This window comes from Vulpes vulpes, chromosome 16 (genome assembly GCF_048418805.1).
Source record: "Vulpes vulpes isolate BD-2025 chromosome 16, VulVul3, whole genome shotgun sequence".
Classification (NCBI taxonomy): Eukaryota; Metazoa; Chordata; class Mammalia; order Carnivora; family Canidae; genus Vulpes; species Vulpes vulpes.
In genome coordinates this window covers 50114280-50139015 of record NC_132795.1, presented here as the reverse complement: position 1 = coordinate 50139015, position 24736 = coordinate 50114280, and the positions used below count along the sequence as shown (strand labels likewise).

Genomic DNA, 24736 nt, shown 5'->3' with positions numbered 1-24736 from the left:
GCTCATTATCCTCTGAAAATGGTGCTCTCCCTCTGGAGTTCAGACCTTCCCAGAGCAGACCCTATGGGGGCATCCCAGGCTCCTCCTTCCCACCTCCCCCTACAACCACCAGTCCCGGATGCCTAGAGCAAGGGCTTGGGGACACTGTGTCCTGAACGGCGCCCCTCATCCCCCCCTCCCCCCCCCAGGCCACGGGGTCGGTATTATACCTGGCTCCCAGTCTAAGGCTCAAGTGAGGTCAATCTCAAGCTGCCGCTGATTGACCCTCCCGCCAGTCAGTCATCTGTGCCGCTCAGATCAGGGATCTTGCTCCAACGTGTGCATTGTCCCGTGCAGACCCCACCCCCCGCCCACAGGACCCCGCGCACCCCTCCAACGCCCCCCATTTGCCCGCAGGACGCACCTAGCTCCCCAGCAGCCCTGAAGCCCAGGGCAGGCTTCTGTGCCACCTCTGGCCATGTTCAGGCCACCACTCAACTTGGCTTCCCCTGCTGCAGGGGCACACAGCGGGTCACCCCGTGCGCTCCCCGGGGCAGCGCCCCCGCCTTCCGCCCGCATTAGCAAGCGGCGCGCGCTGCTTTACAAAGCAGAGAGGTGCACGGACGTCGCTCGGCCTTCCCATCGACGCCCTAGCTAGGAAATGAAGTCTGTAGCTTCACAGATAAAGAGGTGGCATCGGAACCGTGTCCCTCTGCGCGTGACGCCGAGCCTGCGGGACACACTCGGGCGATGCCCGCGGAACCCAGCGGGAGCCAGCCTGACCCTGCGCATGCGCAGCCCAGCCGCGCGCGCGGAGCCAGTGCGCACGCGCGCCGCGCCCCTCCTCCCCGCGGCTCCGCCCGCAGCCCCCAGGATGCACCGGGCGCGGTGACGTCACGGAGCGCCTTCAAACCGGCCTATCGGAGGCCGGCGCCGCGCCGCCGCGCCACATTTAAATCCCGGGGCTGGGGAGGGGTCGCCCGGTGTCGCCGTCGCTCGGCTGGGGGTCGCCGGTAGGTCGGGCGGACGGTCGCGGGGTCCCCTCCCGCATCCGGTCGGGGGTGCCCCGAGCGCGGGGGATTCCGTTGTGCCTGTCCGCGGGGTTCAGGGCTGATCGGGCCCCCAGAGCGCCTGGCCTGGGGGCGCGAGGCCCGGGGGGGGGGGACGCGGAGGGTCCCGGGCTGCAGCTCCCGAGGCCTCCGACCGCCACTGCCCTCCGTGACCTGGCCGCAGCCGCCTGCGCCCTGTGCCCCCGCCCGGCCTTGACCCGGGCGCGGCGGACCTCGGGGTGGGGTGGGGGTGGGGCTGGGCCCCGACACCTGCTCACCTACTGGCCGGGTCCTCCCCGCAGTGCCTCCCTGACAGCCCTCCCCGTGGAAGGAGGACATCTCGGAGGGGCCTTCCGGCAGCCAGGAGAAGCAGAGATGGATGTTCCCAAGGAGGACGGTACGTGCGTGCGGCCGCAGCGCCGTGGTCCAGGGAGATGGTTCGGTGAGGGTGTGGGCCGAGCTCACCGTCCACGTCTTCAAGGGGTTTACATCCATCTAGTGTCCTTAGTTTCCAGTTTTCTGCCTCCCTCCCTCCTCCCTCCCACCCAGTTCTAGACTCTTCCCACCCCGTCTTGCTGTGTTCAGCCAGTGCCCAGAGCACCCGGATACCGGAGGGGTCGGATGTGATGTTTTCTCTTTGTGTTCGTTTGCTGGTTTCTGCTCGCTAAGAGTTTGTGCAGGATCCCCGTGACTCTCCTGTCTGGCTTGAGCGTCAGCGTGAGAATGCAGCCTCAGGAAAATGAGCGTAAGGCCATACCCTCTTACTCTCCTAAAGCCTTTTGACATCCTCGTATCCTTTGCTCCTCACCACCTCGGGGAGGCCAGGGGACTGGGTATCCCCAACACTGAAGCCGCCCCGCCCACCCCCGGGAAGCTTTGCCAGTTTCATCACTTGTTCATTGTATCTAGAAAGGTAAATGCTGCTGCAGCCCTTTCTCCTTCCTGTTGTTTCCTCCCTTTCAAGTACCAGTCCCTTCAGTGTGCATGCAGAATCCCCGCTGCTGCTCTGGAGGACTTCACTCCTAATGTCACCCCCTCCCCGTCGTAGCCTTATTTTGTGCCGGTCCATTTGCTCCTGCTCATCCTTGGCATACAGATGCAAGTCCTTCCACCTCTCTGGCTGGTTTATCCATCCCTTTGGAGGCTCCTCTTCCTCTGTTGTCTTCTGAAGCTAATCCTCCCCAGGACTTGGTCTGGGGTCTCTTGGTACACCCCACCCCCACCCCAGGGCCTTTCAGATATTCCCGCAGCTTTAAACCCCATCTGTTTTGTAGTGGTGCCCCCGTTGTCTTGTGCACAGCCTTTGCTCAGAGCTCTGGATTCGTATATCCACCAGCCTCTTTGGCATCTTCCCCTTCATGTCTTGCACTTCCAGCTCAATGTGCTCCCCCTCACACCCCATTCTTAGCTTGCTCTTTGCCCTCTCATGGAAGTAAATGGCCCCTCCGTGTACTCAGCTAAGTTGTGAAGTGGCCACGTTCCTTCAGCCATTCTTTTTTTTTTTTTTTTTTTATGATAGTCACACAGAGACAGAGAGAGAGAGGCAGAGACATAGGCAGAGGGAGAAGCAGGCTCCATGCACCGGGAGCCCGACGTGGGATTCGATCCCGGGTCTCCAGGATCACGCCCTGGGCCAAAGGCAGGCGCTAAACCGCTGTGCCACCCAGGGATCCCCCTTCAGCCATTCTTTACGGCTATTTCCACCTTCAGAATATATTTGGATCCATCTGCCTCTTGACAACTCCACCCACCAGATGCCACTGCCTTGTGCTTCAGCCACATTAACTCACCTCCACCTACTTGTGCATTAACTCACTTCCACCTACTTCTGCATTTGTGATTTCACAAATCTTTTTCTTTGCTGATACTCTACACAGCAGCTAGGGTAACTTTTTAAAAACACAAGTTAGATCATAACTCTTATGCTTAAAACCTTCCATAGCTTCCTCTTGCACTTTGATAAAATAGAAGCTCCTTGCCATGGCTTGCAAACCCTCCAGGATCTGGCCCCTACCTGTTTCCACTTCCTGCAGCCTCTCCTTCAGCCACCTAGCTGCCCCCCAAAGGCCATCAGTGCATTTGGTCTGTTTGATCTTCTAGGCCAATACGTGTACATTGTCAGCCAATTGCCCCTTTTTTATAGCAAATGGAACCCTGTGCTGCATCTTGCTTTTGGCACCGATTTATCTTGATCTTTGTATATCAACGCATGCACTTTTCCTGTTCTCTTGTACCTCTGTAGTGGTCCATCTTGGTGGGGGGACTATAATTTCTCCCATCTGCTGTGGGTGTACATTAGTTTGTGTCCAGTGTCTTGCTTTTTCAAATGCTGCTGCACCCAACAGCACCATGACTGTCTGTGGGATGTACTCACGCAAGTCTCCTTGCTGGGCCGGAGGACATGTGCACTTCTCTATTTTGTAGGTGTTGCCTGGGGACTCTCAGGACAGCTAGACTAAGTGCTGCCTTCCCCAGCAGTGTATGAGTCGTCCCTTTCCCCACACCTTGCCCACATTTTACCACCTCTTTGTGACAATCTGATAGGTGAAAAGTGGAATCTCGGGGTTATTTTTGTTTTATCACTTATTTTATCTGTTTATATCCTTTGTTCTCCCATTACATCATTTGTTGTTTTCTTAGCAGTTTGTAGGCACTGTTCATAAATGAGCCCTTTGAGATGTGAGCTGCAAATATTTTTCCCTGCTTATTGTTTCTTTAACTTTGCTCGAGGTGATTTTTGCCATGCAGAGATTTAAAATTGTTTTTTACATATCGTACCATCAGTTTTTTATGGCGTCCAGTTTGGTGTCATAGTTAGACCTCTTTTCCCTAGATTATAAAATAATTTCCTCATGGTTTTTTCTTGTTCTTTTTTTTTTTTTTTATTTTAAAGATTTCTTTTGAGTGAGCTAGTGTGTGTGCATAAGTTGGGGGAGAGGCAGAGGGAGAAGGAAAGAGAATCTCAAGCTGATGCCGCATTGAGCACAGTGCCTACTCAAGTTCACAACCCTGAGATCCTGACCTGAGCTGAAATCTAGAGTTAGTCGCTCAACCCACTGAGCCACCCAGGCACCCCTTCTTGTTCCCTTTATATATTTTTCCCCTGAGGGAAAATATCATTTATTGAATACACTGTTTCCCCCTTTAATTGATGTGCTACTTTTATGATATACTAAGTTTTCTTTATATCCATCTTGCGTATATCTTGTTAGGTTTATTTATAGGTATTTTTTGTCCTACCTAACCTTTTGTTAGGCTTTGTCCTCAGGCATCTGCTTTTATCCTTTCACTGCTTGTAATAGTATTCATTTGGTTTTCTTGCATCTGTAGTCAGAGCATCTGTGCACTGTGATACTCTTACCTCCAGATTTTTTCCCTTGTCTCTTGTTGGTTGGTGTACTCAGAACAGTGTCCCGGCTGTCGTGACAGCAGACATCATGGCCATGTGCCCGGCTTTCATGGAATTTCCTCTTTAGATTTCCAGTAAGCCTCATGCTGGTTTGCAAGTTAATTTACACAGAGATAGTGGTTTTGGGTGCTGTTTATCAGTATTTCCACTTTTTTTCTCCTTCTTTCTACTTTTTTTTTTCCCTCCTGGGTAAATGTTGGAATTGTACTTGCCCACCCACTTGAATGTGGATTTGGCTCAAGGGACTTGAAAGGTGGCCAGTGAAATGGGAATGCTGTGATGATATGTGTCACTTCTGAGTCTGTAGGAACTAGTATGGAGTTTCTTTAGCACAAAGACCAGGCTTCATCAGCCTGTGTTGTGCAGTGAGGAGGATGTGGAGCAGGGCCCAAGCCTCAGCAGATGTAGAGTAAGAGTGAGAAATACACCACTTGAAGTTCAGGGCTTGTCTGTTACTTCAGCATTAAGTTAGCCTGTCCTGACTGATGAGGTACATTTGCTCCTGACTTTAGAAGGACTGCTTCTGATCATGTCCCATTTTTTTTTTTTTTTTTTTTTTTTTATGATAGAGAGAGAGAGGCAGAGACATAGGCAGAGGGAGAAGCAGGCTCCATGCACCGGGAGCCCGACGTGGGACTCGATCCCGGGTCTCCAGGATCGCGCCCTGGGCCAAAGGCAGGCGCCAAACCGCTGCGCCACCCAGGGATCCCCTGATCATGTCCCATTAAACCTAATTTAGGCTTTTGGCTGGAGATAGATACTTCCTTGTATGACCAAATGTATCTGTTATGTATCAATTACTTTTTATGAAGGGCTTTTAAGATCCACAAAGTATGTTGCATTTTTTCATGTCTTATTAGCATAGATGGAAATGATGTAGGGTTTTCCTTTTAGATCTAGCAATATAACAATTACGTTATTAGATTATGTCAGAGTAAGTCATCCTACAGTCCTGAAGTCCTGAAACAAACTTGACCTAGACATGATATATTTTTCTTTTAACGTGTTGGTGATTCTGTTAGCTAATAATCCTATTTAGGATTATGTTATGAACCTGGTCTGTAGCTTTCTTTATTGAGCTAATTCTAGAGGTTTTGGGTATGGTTATGCTTGCTTTGTAGAAGTAAGTGGAAAGGTTTCTTTTTTCTATCCTGTGGAGCAGTCTAAATAGTTTTGGAATGATACATTCTTGAAAGATTTGTCAGAATTATCCTGCGAAACTATCTGGAACTTGTGCTTTTTTGAGGACAATAGCTCTTGAATAAATTTGTGCAGTTTTTTTGTGGTAATTGAACTATTAAGTTTTTTTCTCTCTTCTGGAGTCAGTTTTATAAGTAAATCCACTTAAGTAATTTAATACAAAAATAGTGTTTTCTAGAAAATTATGCATTTCAGCCAAGTTCTTGGGTTTATGTGCATGGAGTTGAGCAGACTAGATTATGAATCTCTTAATTCCTTCTCTCTCTCTCTGGTTATTTCTCTTTATTTCATTTGTGCATTTGTGCTTTCTATTTTTTCCTTTATTGGGTAATTAAGAATAATTGAAGTGACTATTTAGAATCTAATTAGGATATTAGTGTATTTTAAATTTTCATAATTTTAATAAGTATGCTGTATTGTTTATTAGGATCAAATAAGACATGATTTGTTAAAGTGTTGTATAAACTTTATGGTATAGAAATAACTGTTCAGCACTTATCGATAATTATTTGTCAAGTATCCAGGCCCTTAGCTGGACATTAAGGGAATTTGTGAGAGCATTAGACATTTTCTGGCTTGGAGGACCTTACAATCTAGTTGGAGCCTCAGAGGGGTAAAGGGACATTTAAGGAACAGCAAGACAGCACCGTGACAGAGGTCAGGTCTAGGTGATGGGGAGGCCCTAGAGAAAAATGGGTGTAGATGGGGGTGTTGGAGCTAGGGGAGGGAGCAGTTGCCCCATGAAAGAGATCCACTAATGGGGGGTGGGGTGGGGTGGGGGGCTGAGGTTTGTTAGAGGGAGTCAGGCCTCCAGGCGGGGCTGGTAAAGGGACTGTGGTGGAAGTGTGGATAAGGGGTACAAAATGCAGTTCCATCTGGGGTTTCAAGGTGGGCTCTAAGAGGAGATGCTCGTCAGCAAATTCCTATGGAGTCCCAACTGTGCATTTGAATAATTCTGGATTTGTTTTTGAAACAAAAACAGGTGTTGCGTAGTCTGTAAGCCAGGAAGTTAAGTCTGACGGACATGAAGCAGGTGGTCTTTTGAAAATGGTCTGTACCTGAAGATGACTTATCTAGCCTTGAAAAACTAGTTGAATGACTTGGTGATTGCATTTTAGATAATATTTTTAAGATAAGGACTTGGATTTATGGGTCAGCTTAGCAAACAGAATTACTGATGCTATTTTAAAAAGAAAACAAAAAAATTTAGATAATCTAGAGCCCTCTATGATGATGTGACTATTAAGATAGTGATAAGGGGGATGCCTGGGTGGCTCAGTGGTTCGATACCTGCCTTTGGCTCAGGGTGTGGTCCCAGAATCCTGGGAACAAGTCCCACATCGGGCTCCTAGTGGGGAGCCTGCTTCTTCCTCTGCCTGTGTCTCTGCCTCTCTCTCTGTGTCTTTTATGAATAAATAAAATCATAAAATAAAATAATGATAAGGGGACACCTGGGGGGCTCAGTCAGTTAAGTGTCTGCTTTCAGCCCAGGTCGCGATCCCGGGGCCTCGAATCAAGCCCTAAGTCAGGCTTTCTGCTCAGTGGAGAGTCTGCTTCTCCCTTTCTCTCTCTGCCTCTCCCTCTGCTTGTGCTCACTGTCTAAAAAATAAATAAAATCTTTAAAATAAATAAGTAGGGGATCCCTGGGTGGCTCAGCGGTTTAGCGCCTGCCTTTGGCCCAGGGCACGATCCTGGAGTCCTGGGATTGAGTCCCACATCGGGCTCCCGGTATGGAGCCTGCTTCTCCCTCTGCCTGTGTCTCTGCCTCTCTCTCTCTCTCTCTCTCTTTCTCTCTCTCTCTCTATCATGAATAAATAAATAAAATCTTTAAAATAAATAAATAATGATAAGGGGATGAGGTTTTGTCATTGTTTTTATAGCTGTAGAGACTGGTAATGTTTTCTCTTTGTTAGCCCCAACCCTCAAATAATGCTGAACTCTTTCCCCACAGACATTCTTTTCTTGGCTGATGAAAAATTTGACTTCGATCTTTCATTGTCTTCTTCAAGGTAAACAGAGCTGTTTTCTTCCTTTGCCTTGGGTTTAACCACATTCAATAAAGTCTTTCATTTAAATGCCAATGTCATTAATAATCCTTTTATTTAAAATAGTGCAAATGAAGATGAGGAAGTCTTCTTTGGACCCGTTGGGCATAAAGAAAGATGCGTTGCTGCCAGCTTGGAATTAAATCATCAGATTCCCAAAGAACCTCTTTTGCCAGCTTCGGAAAGTCACTTCACCTGGAGTCCTCTCACTGGGGAGAAATTTGTGGAAGTGTATAAAGAAGCTCACTTATTGGCCTTACAGATAGAAAGCAAAAGCAAAAACAAAGCAGCCCAAGAGGTCACAGCTGAAGACCTTTGGAGCCAGGGTGTGGAAAGATTTATACAGGAATCAAAATTAAAAATAGACCTGTTTGAGAAAGAAAATGAAATGAAGAAAAGCCCCAAGTCGCTTAAGAGGGAGACATATTACCTGTCAGACAGCCCCTTGGGGGGACTGCCACTTTCAGGAAACCAGACCCCCTCAGGCATGGCCCTGCCAAGCGCTCCCGTTCAGACTAGCCTCGCCCGGACACAGGGACCCCCACGGTCACCCTGCCCTTCTCTGCCTGTGAAACCAAGAACTGCTCACCCTCCACACCAGGCGGGGACTCAGAAAAGGGTCATCAGCAAATTGGTGCCACCCCGAGCTTTGTCTTTTAGAGGGAAAAACATTCATGTGGCCCCAGAGCAGGTAGACACATCCACGTACCAACACGTCTGTCTGGAGAGCTCGGTGCTCCCTGGCGTTTTAGCCCTCTCCGTTTATGGTTCTGATGGAAACTGTTATGGGGAGAAGCTGTTATTGCAAATGTAGTTGTGCTCAGGGCTCAGAAGCGTAGGAATGGCAAGTCCTTTCAGAGCAGGAACAGCATGAGAGCTGGGCTTGGGGTGGATATGCGGGGGCAAGGGCTGCCTTCCTGTTGTGATGCCTTAAGAACACCTCCTCCTAAATGCCATTTGAAATTTTTCCGTTTGCTTGTTACAACACTGGATTTTCTACTCATTAGGGACTTCATTTGCATTGACAAGCAACTTCCAAAAATTCCCCTCTTGGAATAGCCACCTAGTCATCTTGAGTAACTGTGAATTTGTTTAGATCACTTTCCTCCCAGGAATTAAACAGATGAGCTGTCCTTGGAAGTAGCAGTGGACAGGCGGGCCTTTGGGGGTATGGCTAGCGAACTCTGAGGCACTGGGGTTCCTGGAGGTTCACGGGCAGGGCACTAGGGTAGGGGAAGGTGCCAGAGGGCAGCTACTTCCAAGCTTTGCTGATACATCTCTGCTTAGGGGAGGAAGCTCCTATTCTGAGGAGAGGCAGACAGGTTGGAGCCTCCGTGTGCTGTTTCTCAGCTCTGATGCTAACCTGGGCCCCAGGCCTCCATTGTCTGAACCAGTTACTGAGGAAGGTCTGGGTCAGTGCAAACCACCCAGCAAGGGCCTGGGAGCTGCTTTTCCCTCTACAAGCACATCTCCCAAACTGACTCCCTGCTCTCAGAACCCAGAACTGATCTGAGCTTAAAGCTTGTCTGCCACACTGAAACCTGGACAGGAGGCACGCTGGCCATCACTTCCCCTAAATAGCTGGAGCCATTCCTTTAATCATACAAACTCCTTTTGCTGGAGACCATTTGGATGTACATTTCTAAAAGCGATGTCTCTAGAATGCAAGTGACGTGGATCTTATGTGTACTGTGTGGACTCAGGCAGGGATTTGTTTGTGTGACAACAGGTGGACTCGGGCAATAAAGAAACTCGATATTAATACATAGTATAATGTGGATGACCCTTGAAAACCTGGTTAGTGAAAGCAGCCAGACACAAAAGGTCACATATTGTGTGCTTCCATTTACAGGAAGGGACCATGATAGGGAAATTGTAGAGAGGGGAGTGGGTTAGTGGCCGGCTAGGTGGGGAGGTTGAGGGGTGCAGAGCGACTGCTAAGGGCTAGCAGTTTCCTTCAGGGACAACAAAAATGTTCTCAGATTGATGCTGTGACCGTGCTAAAAACCACTGACCTGTATACTTCTAAATCGTGAATTTTATGTTACATGAGGTATATCTCAATTTAAAAAATGCTAAAAAGAAAAAAGAAAGTTAACTGTTTCAGTCCTGTGACTTTACGAGCTGCTATTGCTTCTTATTAGCTGTCCTCATTATAGAGGGTTATTTATATAAGCATAGGTTGGTTTCATGAATGCCCTTGTATCTATATATGTTAGAAATTTATTCTTTGACTCTGCTGTCCAAAGAAAAATGGCTTTCAGTACTCTTCCAAGATTTATTATAACTGAGCAGCATCCCTGCTAGAAGGAACGACCTTTTAATGAGTGATTCCTCTCAATACAGCATTTAAAAATTTTTGTTACTAGAACCAGTTTCCTGATTATCATCCTTAAATAATCCTGATTTAGGAATAGCTTTAGAGGATCTCTCTCCTGTTAATGATCTGGCTCAATATTATTTTACTGTTTTTAATGAGAAAGCAAGTGCCGTCATTTTCGTCCGTGGTAATTTGGTGGCGGAAGTGAACTGCTATATTCGCTTCAATCTGGTTGCTGAGTCGAGGAATGTGTATAGCATGGGGAAGACGGTGCCTGCAGTTGCTCTAAATAGAAGCTTTGGTGTGTCTGTACTTTACTAAAGAGGGCAGTTTTCACATTTCATATTAAAATTTTCAGGCTATGAAAAGGATACCAGCTAGTCCTTCAGGTATGAAAATCCTAAATGAAAAGGAATCCCACAGGGACGTGCCCCCGGACAAATCCAGTGCTGCCCAAGAGCTTGCCGGCATGCCAGCTGGTGGAAGCCACTTGGTCCAAGGCAAGCGATCGCTCCCCGTTCCAAACAAGGTGGGTCTCACCAGGACTGCGGGTGGGCATAGCCTGTGAGCAAAGGGAATGAAGGGGCAGCGATGTATACACGTAATGTGTCTTTGATGAAAATCAAGTTTAGAAAGGTTGAAGTGGCATCCGTGAGAGGCGGCTTGATGAAAGGCAGAGAGTGCGGCCTGGTGTGCGCCAGGGCTCCATGGGCTGAGGAAGGTCAGCCTCTCTGCGCGTCTGTGTGTCTGTGCTGCTCCCCTCACAGACAAGATGGGATGTCAGGGCTCGGACACACAGCTCACAGACGATCGCCCTCGGCTTTGCTGTTTATTTTCTGGTGTTGTGGTTAAACTGAGCTGTAAGAACCGCTGATGTACTTGTTAAAATCGCTAGAAACTGTGCCCTACAGCTGTGGACTCCTTTAGGGAGGGGGTGGGGGATAGAGCCCAGAAGCCTGCATTTCCGCAAGTTCCCAGGTGTTTCTATGCAGGGTTTTGAAGACTGCACTTGAGCAGGACGGCTTGGACTTTTCCTTTGAATTCAAGATGACAATTATTAAATTATTAAAAATTATTTTAAAACACTATTTTTGGATTAGAAAGTAACCAAAATGAACTCTTTGGTGGATAATGAACTCTTTGGTGACTCTTTTTTTTTTTTTTTTTTTTTAACATTTTGTTTCAGTTGGGCCTGAAGAAAGCCCTGTTGAAACGACCTGGTTGTGCTGGCGGTCTTTCGAGAAAGTCCTCTTCCTCAGGGTCCGTTTTGGCTGTGATTTCCAATGAGTGTGCTTCTCCGGCAGCCGGCAGAGGTAAGGCCGGTGGGGCTCTCCGCCCTCGGACCCACCTGTGCCCTGGACCACAACTGTGTGCCCACTCTCACTTTGACTCCGCAGAAGGTTCTGGAGGGTTTGCTGTGGTGGGGAGGAGGGAGGGGGGCCACTGTGTCAGGGTCCCTGCCCTCACCATGCTCCTGGTCCTCTGAGGAGAGACGCTCTCAGCAGGGGCTTAGTTGAGGGCGGCTTGCAGTGCCGGAGCTGGTGTTAGGTTCCGGATGCCTGGGACGCACAAGGACGCTGAGACCAGCCTGTGGACATGTAATCAGACACAGGTTTTAAAAATAGGACTGTTCCAAATGATTTAGGGCACGTGACCCTTTTAAACTTGGCGTTTATTTAATCCCCACACCCAAACCGGATTCAATTCGGACTATGTGGTCCTCTTAGCGGGCCGAGGGCGCCATCTAGTGGTAGAGGGGGAGCCCTCCAGTCTTCCCTCCAGGGAAGAGCCCTTCCAGCCCCTCAGGACTCCCTGCTCAGGCCTGTGCTGTTTGCTGTGGACATGTGTGTGGAGTTTGTTCGCAAACTGTGAAAAGTGTTAAATCTGGAATCAGACCGATGATATGTGCAGCCCCGAATGCCCAGTGGTGGTGAAGAGAACTGAAGTTTCCATCAGTGGACAGACTGCAGGACAGTACCCCCCCCTGAAGTGCTGTCACTGGCTCTAGGAGTGCTCCAAGGCCTGTCCTGGCCTCTCTGACACATGGGCCCTGAGTGGGGAAAGGAAGTTCTGTGATATGAGGGGCGGTGAAGTCGGTGGCTGCAGTGGTGCAGGACATGGGCACGATTTGGGGATTGCGTTCCTACCTCCGATAAGGGCTGAGACGGGCGTTGAGTGGGCCTTATGGTGTGTGTGCATAGTCGGGGATGGCTAGGTCAGACAGGACAGCGTTGGGGAGGAGCACTGAAGCCGGGATGCTATGGCGTCAGCCTTTCTCTTCGAGTTTTTCTGCAGGAGTCCTCCCAGGACTGACGTCTGTGTGGGGCATAGCGGCACCTGAGTACTTTTCACCCACGTCTGTCTTCTTTCTGTTTTAAATAGTGCCCATGATTGCTATGGCCCAACCGCCTAGGATTTGAAGGAACCGGCCAGGAATGACTGCCCCTTCTCTTCCGATCCTCCCCTGCACCCTGACCAGGGGGTGGGGCATGTGACGACACTGTCCACTTCTGGCCACTCAGGGTAGAATGTCTGCTGTTGACAAAATCAGGGAAGATGGGAGAGATTGAAATCATGTGTAGTTACATACATACATCTTGGTAATTGTGTCTAGAGTTAGTACCTTAGAGCACACTCAGCTCAGCTGTGCGCAACTTAGCCTGTCCTGTGTTTGAGGACGCTACCTGATGGGCATACAGAATGTTGCTCACGGGTCCTGTTTTTCTCATATGGAAATCATCATGGTCAAAATAATCTTCACTTGAAAACTCCTTAGGTGTTAAGTAACTTCATAATTTAATAACAACATAAACTTGAGTGATAACCAGATTTTGTGTCTCCTCTTCCAGCTAGGTCAAGTGAACCTGCAAGTGTCCCTGCGGGTAGTCCCCCACTGCCATCCAACCCCAGCCAGTCAGGCAGAGCGGGACTCACCACGCCTCGGCAGCCTCTGCAGACAGGCCCTGCGGGTGCATCCTGCAGGCCGAGCAAGTGGGCCACGGCGGCTGGGGGAACGGCGGAGCCAGCCAAGGCACCCAGCCCAGCGGCTGACAGCACAGCCAGGACGCCGGAACAGAGAGGCCCGGGGCCGAGCTCCTGCTCCAGCTCCAGCTGGTCTCAGCCTTCTCAGGGGAACACAGCCAGGAGTACAAGAAGGCGTGACTCCTACCTTCAGTGCAGGACGTGGGCCATGCCCACGCCGACAAGTCAATTTAAGATACCGAGGTTTTCTACTGGTAAGGAGTGGGTCATTCATTTCTTGTGTTTTTAAAATATTGAAGAGATCCTATGTAAGGTTTTCCAGAAGTGTTTGTTTTGGTGATGTTGGTGTTTTGGCTTTCTTTTTCCTTAGAGCACTTTAAACGTGTGGTTCTAGCATCTTCTAGCTTGTACCATTTCAAGAGAGAACTCGGTGGCATTCTTATCTCAAGGTCCTGTCACCGATCCTGCACTGCTCTCAGGAATTCCTGTTTCTTACTCTTTTCAGCATTTTGATTATTATGAATTTCGAAGTGGCTTTCTTTGGGTTTATCCTTCTTATGGGTTTGTGAGCTGCTTTGATCTGAGGGTTAATACTCGTATTAATTCTGGAAAAAAAAAACTTGGCTATTCTTTCTTCAGATTTCTTTTTTCTTGCCTCCCCTCATTTCCTGGGAGTCTAATTACAAGTATTACCTCTCGTGGTTTTGTACGTCATGGAGGCCTGGTTTCCCCACCTTTTCTTCTGTTTCAAGAAAAGGATGTTTCAGGTCCAGACTTTCTCAGTGGTGTGTCTAATCTGCAGTGAAGACCATCTGGTTAATTTTTTGTTTCTGACATTGCAGTTTCCCCATCTTTGTCCTAACAGTGTTTGTTTAAATTCTTGAACGTAGGGATCCCTGGGTGGTGCAGCGGTTTAGCGCCTGCCTTTAGCCCAGGGCGCGATCCTGGAGACCCGGGATCGAATCCCATGTCGGGCTCCCGGTGCATGGAGCCCGCTTCTCCCTCTGCCTGTGTCTCTGCCTCTCTCTCTCTCTCTCTGTGACTATCATAAATAAATAAAAATTAAAAAAAAAAAAATTCTTGAACGTATTTATGTTGGTTGTTTCAACCTCTGTTTCTTCTAATGCCGTCTTCCCTGTCATATTGGGGTCCATTTCTAGTGACTTTTTCCAGGTGATGGTCACATTTTCCTGTTTCACTTGTTTATTTGATCCTCTGTCAGATGGTGTAAGTTCAGAATTTTTGAATATCCAGGCTTTGTTGTCCTGCTTGAAGGAGCTGAATTTTGCCCTGGAAGGCATTTAAGTTGAGGGTCAACTTGATCCTTTTGAGGATTCTTTTGAAGCTTTGATGGGGCAGGTGTCTGTAGCCTTTACCCTCAGGACAGGGTGGCCCCCCTTCTAACACGTGGCCTGCCCAGGTCCCTGCTGAGCATGCCTTGTGCTTCCTAGGTCTCCACTCTGGCCAGTGGGACATGGGGGTTGCCCAGCCGTGTGCGAGCAGTGGCAGTTGTCCCCGGTGGCCATCTTCATCTTGGCCTTTCAGAGTCTCACTACGTGCTCACTGCTGTTTCCTGCACAGCCAGGGACTGGGGCTCCCTTCCCATGTCTGGAGCTCTGCCTCTGTAGCTCCCACCTGTCTAGCTCTGCCCCTCAAATTCCAGCCCCCAGCCTCCACTCATCAGTAAGACAGCCCGGCTGGCTTGGCCTTTCCCTGCCTGCGCCGGCATGCTGTCTGGTACATTAATCTAAAAAGTGTGTAAAATGTAGAAGGCTGTACAGAGCAGACTCAAGGGAAAAGGTGGTTGTAGCTGCCCTCAAGAAGATGTGCTTCCCAGGCAGCCTGACTGTTCCGAAGTGTTCCAGCAGCGACGTCTGGCACAGGCAACCTTTACGGCCCTGAAGCCTCCTTTTGCGAGCCCGGGCCTCCTCCATCTTGTTCTGCCGTGATTAGTTCCTCTTCCTCATGCTCTTGTCTGGCTGCTGCAGCGCCAGCCTTCTCACCGGTCAGCAGCAGGGATGGGCTAGGTGAGGAAGAGCAACAGTACTTACTGGAAGTTGTGTCGGCCACTTTCACCTACGTCCCATCGCTCAGGCCTTGGTCGTGTGACTGCTAACCTGCCAGGGATGCTAAGACGTGCTGTCTTCCCGCCTTGCTAGTTTCTTACTAAGGAGAGGAGAGTGGATGTCGAACAAACACTAGCAACCTCAGCCAAGTTAGTGAACGAGGGGAAGGGGAACAAGAGGTGAGGGCTGACAGGCAGCCACAGGCCAGCTCCCCTAGCGCCTCGGGACAGGAGTGGTGCGGAGGGATTCTATGGGGCAGGGCTGCCGGCTTCGCAGATCCCTCCCCTCAGGCATGAATGGAAGCTGGGGGAGCCAGGAGGAAGCCCTGCCGCGATGGGGAGAGAGATCATGGTCTGGGGAGGGGCGACAGACCTGGGAAATGGAAGAGTGTGCGGCAGCGTGGAGGGGCCTCTGCGGGGCACCTGACCATCAGGCGAGGGCTGGAGGAAGAGCAGCCCCGGCACAGCCCCCGGGCCTGGTGTGGACCCGTTGAGTGTGGGGTGCCACAGGGCTCTGTGTGCCGTGTTGAGCAGGCGGTTGAATGTGTGAGTGTGGACGCAGAGGGAGAAGCCACGGCTGGAGCCCATATTTAGGATCCACGGCAGGGAGCTCAGTGTGTTTGCCGGAATGGCTGCTTCGAGGGCGGCCCGTGGCGCACGCTCTGTTCGGCCGTGTTTGCTTCCTTTCTTGCCAGGTGCCCAAAGCCGTGGCGCCTCTGGCCACCTTTCCTCCAGCTGCGTTGTGTGCAGGTCTTGTCGAGGCCACAGGATCTGTACCAGTCCTACCAGTCCCACCGCTGCTCAGCGGCTACCCTCTGCTGCCGGTTCTGGCCCCTTCACGCACCTCCAGCTCTTCTGAAATGGATTCTCCTTCCTTCACAGTGTCAGGGACAGGGCTGTCTCCCTGGGTCACACCGTTCCCATAGTCAGTGCTGGCGAGGCTGGCGAGCCCGCGCACTGTTCAGAGCGCACAGCCCTGCGACTGCGTGGCAGCGTGCTCCCTGTGTGGCTGCGAGTGCTGGTGGTGACACCAGCTGTCCTTGTGGAGGGGACACGGGTACAGTGTGAACAGGGCCCTGCCGTCAGGCCCTCAGTGTGTGAGGGGAGCTGCCTGGCTGGCAGCTTTGTCACTTGCTGCACGTGTGACTGACCACACGCACATCCTCTCCTGTCTCAGGTAAGCCCCCAGATGGCACAACGCCCAAGTCCCATCGGGCACAGAGGCCGCAGTCCTGCACGTCGGCGGGAAGGTGAGGAGCCCCGACCGCCCTCGGTTTTACTCTTAAGGAGGGACCTGCTCATCACCCAGAGGCTTCTCAAGCACATGTGGTGACCCACAGCCTGACCACGTGTGGCCTGAGCCCCGGTCTGTTGGGTTGTGGCATGAGCTCCCGAGGGCCAGTGTCACTTTACATTCGCCTCGTGATAGTCACAGACTTGTCTCCTGTGTCGGGACATGCCGATCCTCAGCCCCGACCTGGGGTGGCGGCAACACCCACCCTCACAACTCTTAAAAGGGGGCCATGGGCAAAATCCCTCTAGACTGGGTTTTGAATCCCCACTCCACCATCCCTGGTCTGTGACCTAGTGCAAGTGTCTGGACGTCCCTGACCTGCTTTCCTCACCTGTGCAGGGTGTGGGAGGGGTGGTGCACACTCACCACAGCAGGTACTACAGTCAGGACACACGCATGCATGCACGCACGCGAGGCCTGGGCCAGGGACCACTGTTACTGCCACCTGCTGGGGTCAGAGGGGCCCTGTCCCAGCACTCCTTCGTTCTGCATGTCAGCTGGGAGTGGGGACAAAAGTGAACACGCTCAGGCTGGGCAGCAACATATCTGGGGCCAGTGTGCAGCTGGGATGGGAGTGCTGCTTTGCATGGGGCTGGGATGAGCTGGGAGATAAGACACCAGCACGGGGGCCCTAATGCTGGCTCTGCCACAGACCAGCCTGTACTCTGTGAATCTGTCTGTGGCCCTGGGCTTTTATTTACTTGAGTGTGAACTTGGGAGGAGCCTCATGGGTGGGATCGGATGCTCCCCTTACAGCATTAGCCATGCGGAGAGTCTCCCTTCCACACCCACAGCCAGATGGCCACTGCCTGCCTCACTTTACCCCTGGGCCTCAGTCCTCTCACCTGTATAACGGGACAGTGGTTCCTACCTCCCAGGGTTACCTTGAAGATTATATTTGTTTGTGTTTTTATCTGTTCTCGCTGGAGTTCAGCAGTGGTTCCAGAACCTTGCAGAGAGCGGCTGCTTGACTTAGAGCACCCCACCCTCCTGCCCTTGGAGTGATTTTGTTCTTCAGTTAATATTAAAGTTTGTTTTCAGACTCTTTTGAAGCACATAAATATTGTCCTGAGTGATCCACAGCCCTCCTGTGGGCTGCATGTTGGTAGGATGTCCTCGACTCCTTTATTTTAAAATAAGCAGCTGGCTCCACACAGATGGGCGGGATTCACTTGCTGTTGAAGCCACATGTATCATCACCAAGGGTGGAAGGAGGGATGTGTGAGAAATAAACAGCAGGTACCCTGATTTACTCATGTGTGCTACCCCTGGGGTGTGTGAATGTGCTTGTGAGCCCAGGCAGGCCCCACTGGGGGGTCTGCATTTCCTTATGGAAATACCGACGCCATTAGAAGGTGACTTTCAGATGTCCTTGGAACCTCTCGTTCCATGCGTCTGTCCGGCACCACCTGGAAGGGCCCATCACATTTGATCAGAACCCGCGAGAAGGATGGAGAGGCCACTCATCGAGGAGCCAGAAGCCCACACCGGGGCCCCCCTGGGGGCTGGCGGCAGCCCTTTCTTCCCAGAGCAGACCTCCAACAGGCCTTGCGGGCTTGACTCTTCTATGTTGAAATCAGGACTTTTTACCACATTAGCATATTGGCTGAGTGTTTTTTTTTTTTTTTCCGGTCATGTCTGCTGAAGACTCCAATTTTGTTTTTCCAGGGTAGTTGTGCATAGCACTCCTGCTAGACGCTCATCAATGGTGGCCTCACAAAGCCTTGCAGGCGGTACGAGGACCCCCGTGAGTACGAAGTACGTGTCAGCCCTGCCCACACCTGCCAGCCGTCGGCTCTCTGGCCTTCCGCCGGTGACCCCCAAAACCATGCCCAGAGCTCTGGCTTTGCCCCCGTGTATGTCTGCTTGTCAGCTTTCTTCTGAGCCCCAGAAAAAATCTTCCGTGAGGTAAGAGTTTGTTAAACCCTGCAATAACTTTGTCTCCAATTCCCAACACCCCGGGTAGTTCTTGCGCCAGAATTTTGCCTCGTCTGGTGAGCGAGCCCGGAACCAGCCAGGCCGAGGTTCATCACGTCTGCTCAGCGACAGCCATAGGAGCCGTCGGTGGCTCTCCGAAGCAAAGAGGGCACCTGCTTGCTCTGCCATCACAGTCCTCACTGAGCGTCCTATCCCGGGTGGCTGCTGGCCTGGGCAAGCAGGGGAGCACCTGCCCTGATGGCCCCGTGTTGGGGACGAGCCTTTCTCTCGTGGGGAGGAGCCTTTGGGGAGAGGGTCTGTAGATCCACTCAGATCCAGAGCTCAGGGGTCTGGTTCAGTCTTTGCGACCCAGTACCGGGGAGAGACCCACAGTCTGGCTGCTAGGGTCTTGGCCAGGGCTGACCACACTCAGGCTTCCTGAGAAACAGGCTCTGAGCAGCTGTTCCACCTGCCTCTCCCACCTCACTCGCCCCTCCCGCGTCCTCTGCTCCAGCCACGTTATCCCCTCACTACATGGTGGACGGGGCCGTCCTGGCCATCCTCTCCGCCTAGAGCGCGCCACCCCTCCACAATTGCAGTCCATGTTCGAGGGCCAACCTCAGGGGCCTTTCCAGAAAGCCCCACCTCCCCACCCAGTCACTCTATTCCATTTCCCTGCTTGATTTTCTTCAGAGCATCTCTTCTTACTGCCTGAGTGTGAAGTATGTATTTGTCCTCTTACCAGACCCCCAGGAAAGGGGCCCATGTTGTCAGCAGGCTGCTAAACTTTTAAAGCCTAAAGGACCTTAGAGACCATTCAGTCCATTTATTTTAATTCATGAGGAAGCTTGAGGTCCAAAGGGGACTTGCTCATGCTCAGCGCTGTCACAGGCGGAGCTGGGAGGAAAGCCAGCCTGTGCCCCTCCGGATGACATGCCACCTCTAGAATGGGAATCCTAGAGCTGACACTTTGAGAAGTCCCCTCATGAGGTTTTCGTCTTTGTCTCCGGCAGAGCTGCACTAACGAGGGAGCGCCACAGTGAGGCTGCCTCTGAGCATGAGGACTCATCACCTGATAAGCCTTCCTCCCCTCTGTTGGCTGTGCCACAGGCACTTAACTTTTCTCCAGAAAAGAGTGACTTTACTTTTTCAAAAAGTATCAGCTCAGAAGTAGTGCTGGATGCGGCCCCGCCACCTGGAGATAGGCCTGCTAGTGAGGTACTTGTGCGGTCCTGGTGAACGGAATCTGCCCCCAGAGCCGTGTGCTCACTTGGTACCATGGCCCGTTGCCCCAGGGCCTCTGCTGCCAGCCATGCCAGAGATGGAGTGAGGCCCTCCCGCCTCTAATGGGAACAGAAGCCACACCCCAACCCCTGTTTGATCAGAGGGCCAGGGCTCAGAGGACAGGAAGTAGGAAGGCACAGTGGGAGGGTCTCTAGGAGCTCCAGGGTGGGCTGTTGGCCAGAGGGAGGTGGACGTGGGTGGGAGTTCTGTGGGGGGTGGCCAGAGTGGAGACAACTCTGTCAGCGTGGGCACACCACAGCCAGCCCTTCCCCCCAAGAGGCCCACCCTTCCTTGGGTTTCCTAGGTTTCCTCAACGTGGTTGACAGAAAGATGCTACAAGTGCCTTTAAACTTATGTTTGGGATCCCTGGGTGGCGCAGCGGTTTGGCGCCTGCCTTTGGCCCAGGGCGCGATCCTGGAGACCCGGGATCGAATCCCACATTGGGCTCCCGGTGCATGGAGCCTGCTTCTCCCTCTGCCTATGTCTCTGCCTCTCTCTCTCTCTGTGACTATCATAAAAAAATAAATAAATAAACTTATGTTCTCGTCCAGACTCTTCTCGTGGACATCAACCTGGATCAACTTGCCATCACTCCGAAAGCTGAAAGCACAGCTCTCGTCGACCACCCTCTCATTGACTTTGGCAATACTCCAGAAGCAAATGCAGCTCCAGGATCTGAGAGTAGACCTCTGATCGACCTGCTGATAAACACTCCAGACATGAACAAAAACACGGTGTCCAAGCCTCCCCATGAGGTGGCACAGGTGAGAAGCAGCAGGAGGTCCTGTGTTGACCTCGGCCTCGGGTGGTCTCAGTTCTGGGTTTGCTCCTCATCCCAGGGCACCTCCCGGGGACCCTTGAGAGTGGCCAGTGGGGCTTCTAAAGTGACATGGCTCACGGCACACTCCCTTGGTGGCGTGACGTTTGAGCAGCACCCAGTCCTGCTAAGGAATCCTGCCCGGGAAGCCCAGAGCTCTCTGAGGCCAGGGGTCGCATCACCTCCACCCTAGGGTCCCTTGGTGCCTACTGTGTGACGGGAGCACACATGTTGCAAGAACTCAGGTCTTCTGTGTGGCATTTCCTCTTTACAAATTCTTAGACGTGACGGTTGCAATGTCAGCGGGCCTGAGCTACGTCAGAGAGGGCTTGTGGGCAGCCGGGTCCTCGGGGAGCTTACGGGCGGCCGGCAGGGGCAACTTGGCCATGCCACTCACCTCCTGTCTCTTCTCTTTTGCAGCTGATAGACTTGGCTTCTCCTCTGATCCAGCTGAGTCCCGAGGCTGACAAGGAAAACGTGGATTCTCCACTTCTCAAGTTCTGAGTAGAATAGTCCTTTACATTTTACTCTTTGTTAAGAGAATAGCCAGTCCTAAGGTGGTTTTCAACCCTTAGAAATAAATTTTAGGAGAAATTGTACTGGGGGGAAATATCAGACCTCAGTAGTGGTACTGTGCCTGGAGGGGGTGCGGTGGGACTGGGGTTTTGGGCTACTGAGACCACTGCCTCCTGGCAACTACCCCTCCTCTGCCCTGAGGACCCAGCAGGAGCGTGGAGTTGTAGTCGCTCCAGATGAAGAATTTTGTTTTGAATCTTTTGTATGTAAAATAGCAATTGACTATTTTTAAAATTAAGTTTGTATGAAAAGTTAAATATTCTAGATTTTAAATTAAATTGTAAAATAAATGAAAACGTATTGAAGCACAGCTTGGTTTTTAAGGTTATCTTGATTTTTAAACATGCGTTAACTATTTTTATTATTATCGGATTTAGGTTATCCAAACTGTTTCCATAAGTGATTTTCAAAATTAAGTATGAAGAAAAATTGTCTTTTTTTTTTTTTTTTTTTTAAAGAAAAATTGTCTTAAATGCAGACCCTAGGCCCCACCACCCAGGTCTGGGGCAGGCCTAGTAACCTGCACTTCCAGCGCACATTCAGGGCCACACCCAGAGGAGAGGCTGCTCCAGAGAGGCGGGGGCCAGGCAGAGGGAGAGGTGTGAGACCCGGGGCCGGGTGGGGTGTGGCTGTGTGGGCGCTGGGGTGATGGCTGTGTCTGAGGAATGCCCAGAGCAGGGGCCCCTCTGGTAGAGGGAGCTAAGGGCCACTGGAAAGCACAATCCCTGCCTGAAGCCGTTCTAATGTAATATAAAAACTAGCTGGCCTGGAAGCCACTGATGTGTATCGATATCTCAGTTTTTGAGAAAATTTGTCTTAGTCCAGCGGCCTCACAGCAGACAGTAGTCATGGGACCTGCTTTTGGGGCTCCCACCTGGAGTTTCCTGCCCGAGCCCAGGGAGGCCCGGTCCACACAAGGCTGAAGGAAGAGTGCTGGGGCTGTGCTTTGAGCTTTCTCCAGTTAATAGCAAGTCCTGTGCTATCTAGAAAAAGCAAGCGTGTGTCATGGATAGCATTGCTGCACCTGCAGATAAAGGCTTCACATTTAAAGGTAGGAATGCTCGGAAGTGGGAATGTGTAAACTCCAGTTAGACTCTGGAAGCAGGGCACCTTGCTCTAGGTACACTCCCTGGCCAGGGGGAGCAAAGAACCTACTGGAATCACAGCAGCCAACACCTCCTCCCTCATCTCTATTCCTGTGGGCCGTGAGAATTCTAGAATCCAGAATTAATGCAAAGGTCCTCTGATGTCTTGTGTGGTCTCTCAGTTCACAAGGAGAAACCCCCAAACCTGAAATTGAATTGATTCATTCATGTTATTCACATTTTATTCTTTTTTAAGTCCTCTCCACACCCAATGCGGGGGGGAGGGGCGGGGGGCTGCTGGAACTCACGACCCCGAGACCAAGAATCACACGCTCTTCTTACTGAGCCCACCAGGCAGCCCACATGTTGATGGAGATGATGGTAGGCAGGCTGCATTCTCCCAGGGATGCAGTGGGGAGTAAAGCTCCCGAACCCCCCTGCCTTCTGGGGGCTTGACAGTTTGGTGAGGGAGGGACATCAAACCTTAGCTAATATATGATCATCCAGTGGGGCGCTAGCCACATCCCATCCAAACTGGGGACGAGCTGGGCCTGCTCCCTGGCTCTCCTCGCCCAAAGCCTCACCCCTCCCTCAGGCTGCCCCTGGAGCGGTCAAACTCTTCTTGCAATTCAAGCTGCTCCTTGCTGTGCCCAGGCAGGACAGAAGTAGTAAGATTTTAATTCTCAAACAAGTGGGAGATACCCGCCCCCCCCAAGAGCATGTGTTGGATAAGGCAGCACTTCCCACCCTACGTGCATCATCCTTTTTCCTTTCTGGCTTCGACCTCCTGACTTGCTGAAGCTGCTTATTCTGGCAAAATGTTCCCCCAAGCTCTCTTCCTCTTTCGGCTTCTGGGCCCCAAGCGCACCACTCACCACTGAAGAGCGCAGTGTATGGCCCTGGAGACAGGTGCTCTCTGCACAGTAGTGTGAGATGCCTTGGCTGCCACTAGAGGGCCACCCTCCGGTGTTTCATTAATTTCCTGGTGCACATCTCTGAAATTTACATACTTCACATCGTTGTTGGCAGATGGCACTTGGGACGTCATTGGTCTTCCCATTGCTTAAACCATCCCACACTCAGTCCTCTAGACTGAACCAGAATGTCCAATGGCCTCAGCTTGGCCACTGCCACAGACTCAACCACACATTCACCCCAAAATTTGCCAAAGGCCAGGCGGCCAGATACTGCATCTACTCCTCTCTTCTCGGAAGTGTGAGATGAAATAGATATTCTCGTTGGAGGTTTTGTTGGATAATACTTATTCTTCAGAAAAAGTCATTCTTCTGTTTCCTGATGGGGCCTTGTGACCCTCCCTTCTGTCAGGGAGCTCACCCTGTGTCTGCTCTTGCACCAATGGCCACGACTCTCAGCAGGCAGGTCCTGCTTCTCTTCTAGAAACAGACTTGGGGCCTTCCTCATTTCTCTCCAGACCCTTAAAGTATCCCTGTCCTCAGGAAAACAGCTTGCCTTAATAATTATCCATGTTTAAACATCTGGTCCACTGTCAGTCTAAGAAACTGTTAAGAAACCAGCACACACACAAAAAAAGAAACCAGCACAATTTTAACCTGAAGCTTTGTGTGTGTGTGTGTGTGTGTGTGTGTGTGTGTGTTACTGGCCTGATTCCCATGTATTCGCATTTGCTGTGGCATCTCCTCCTTCACACTTTCAAGCCATGGTTCAGACTCTACATGAAATCAATTTATTTATTTATTTTTTCTTTAAATTCTTTTTTTTTTTTTAATTTGTTTTTTTTTTTTTTAATTTTTATTTATTTATGATAGTCACAGAGAGAGAGAGAGAGGCAGAGACACAGGCAGAGGGAGAAGCAGGCTCCATGCACCGGGAGCCCGACGTGGGATTCGATCCCGAGTCTCCAGGATCGCGCCCCGGGCCAAAGGCAGGCGCCAAACCGCTGCGCCACCCAGGGATCCCTACATGAAATCAATTTAGTGGACTGCACTAGCAGTTCTTAAAAATGAAATAGAACCAAAAAAAAAAAAAAAAAGAAGAAGAACCAAATGGGAAATTATAATAGAGTCCATAGCACATGGCAAAGATAAAAACTGATCACAGAAGGCTTCTTTTAATGCTTTCTATGTGTAGGTTGGTGCGTCCTGCGGGCCACACTGTAAAAAATGTGACACTGGCTCTGAAAGGAAGAAAGTTGAGAGCTGCTGATTTCAAGGACGCCTGATTTTGCTTGTGCGGACCACAGCCCCTGGTGTCCACCCAAATCCGTCCCTTGGGCGCTGGGGCCCTCCGGATCTGAGCGGTGCCTTAGCGCTGGGCGCTGACCACCCCTTCATTCCGCCAGCCCCCCAGCCGTCCCGTCCCCGGGCCTCGAAACGGCCCCGCTCGGTCCAGGCTTCCCATCTGGGCCTCCTACAATCCCCCCCCTCCCCAGTGAATGTGTCCGGGTTCTGCTGTCTCCCCCTCCCCAAATGCGCGCTCATTCAGATGCATCTGCAGGTGGATGACGGCCCAAGGCACCTGACCCGCTGGAGCTGACCTGGAAGGCCACTTCCCCCCGGGGAATATTCCGCAGGACGAGGCAACGGCTGCACAGTCTACCTGCAAATGCACCCCTCCCCCAAGGGCTGCACACCAGGCTCCCGGCTCGTCCTCTGCACAGGGCAGCCATGAAAAACCTTCCTAAACTTAGATGCGGTCACTTCGCTGTCCCGCCTAAAGGTCCCCCTTCCTAGAAC

General features: G+C 51.2%; 1 protein-coding gene across 4 annotated transcripts; it reads left to right on the top strand.

The window, feature by feature from the left end:
• Window positions 1-856: 856 nt before the first annotated feature.
• On the top strand, window positions 857-21247 carry GTSE1 (G2 and S-phase expressed 1). Of its 4 annotated transcripts, none has more exons than XM_072742839.1 (13): window positions 917-992; window positions 1331-1425; window positions 1578-1773; window positions 7589-7646; window positions 7749-8373; window positions 10361-10531; window positions 11189-11315; window positions 12852-13238; window positions 16227-16299; window positions 18012-18101; window positions 19274-19478; window positions 20096-20308; window positions 20782-21247. In XM_072742839.1, the coding sequence occupies exons 3-13, from the start codon at window positions 1752-1754 to the stop codon at window positions 20863-20865; spliced, it is 2055 nt and encodes a 684-aa protein (XP_072598940.1). In that variant the 5' UTR covers window positions 917-992; window positions 1331-1425; window positions 1578-1751; the 3' UTR covers window positions 20866-21247. The 4 variants fall into 4 exon arrangements, with proteins under 4 accessions (XP_072598939.1, XP_025875589.1, XP_072598940.1 ...); XM_072742837.1 differs by having other exon boundaries at window positions 942-992; window positions 18012-18251; XM_072742838.1 differs by lacking the exon at window positions 1578-1773 and having other exon boundaries at window positions 857-992.
• The last annotated feature ends 3489 nt before the right edge of the window (window positions 21248-24736 follow it).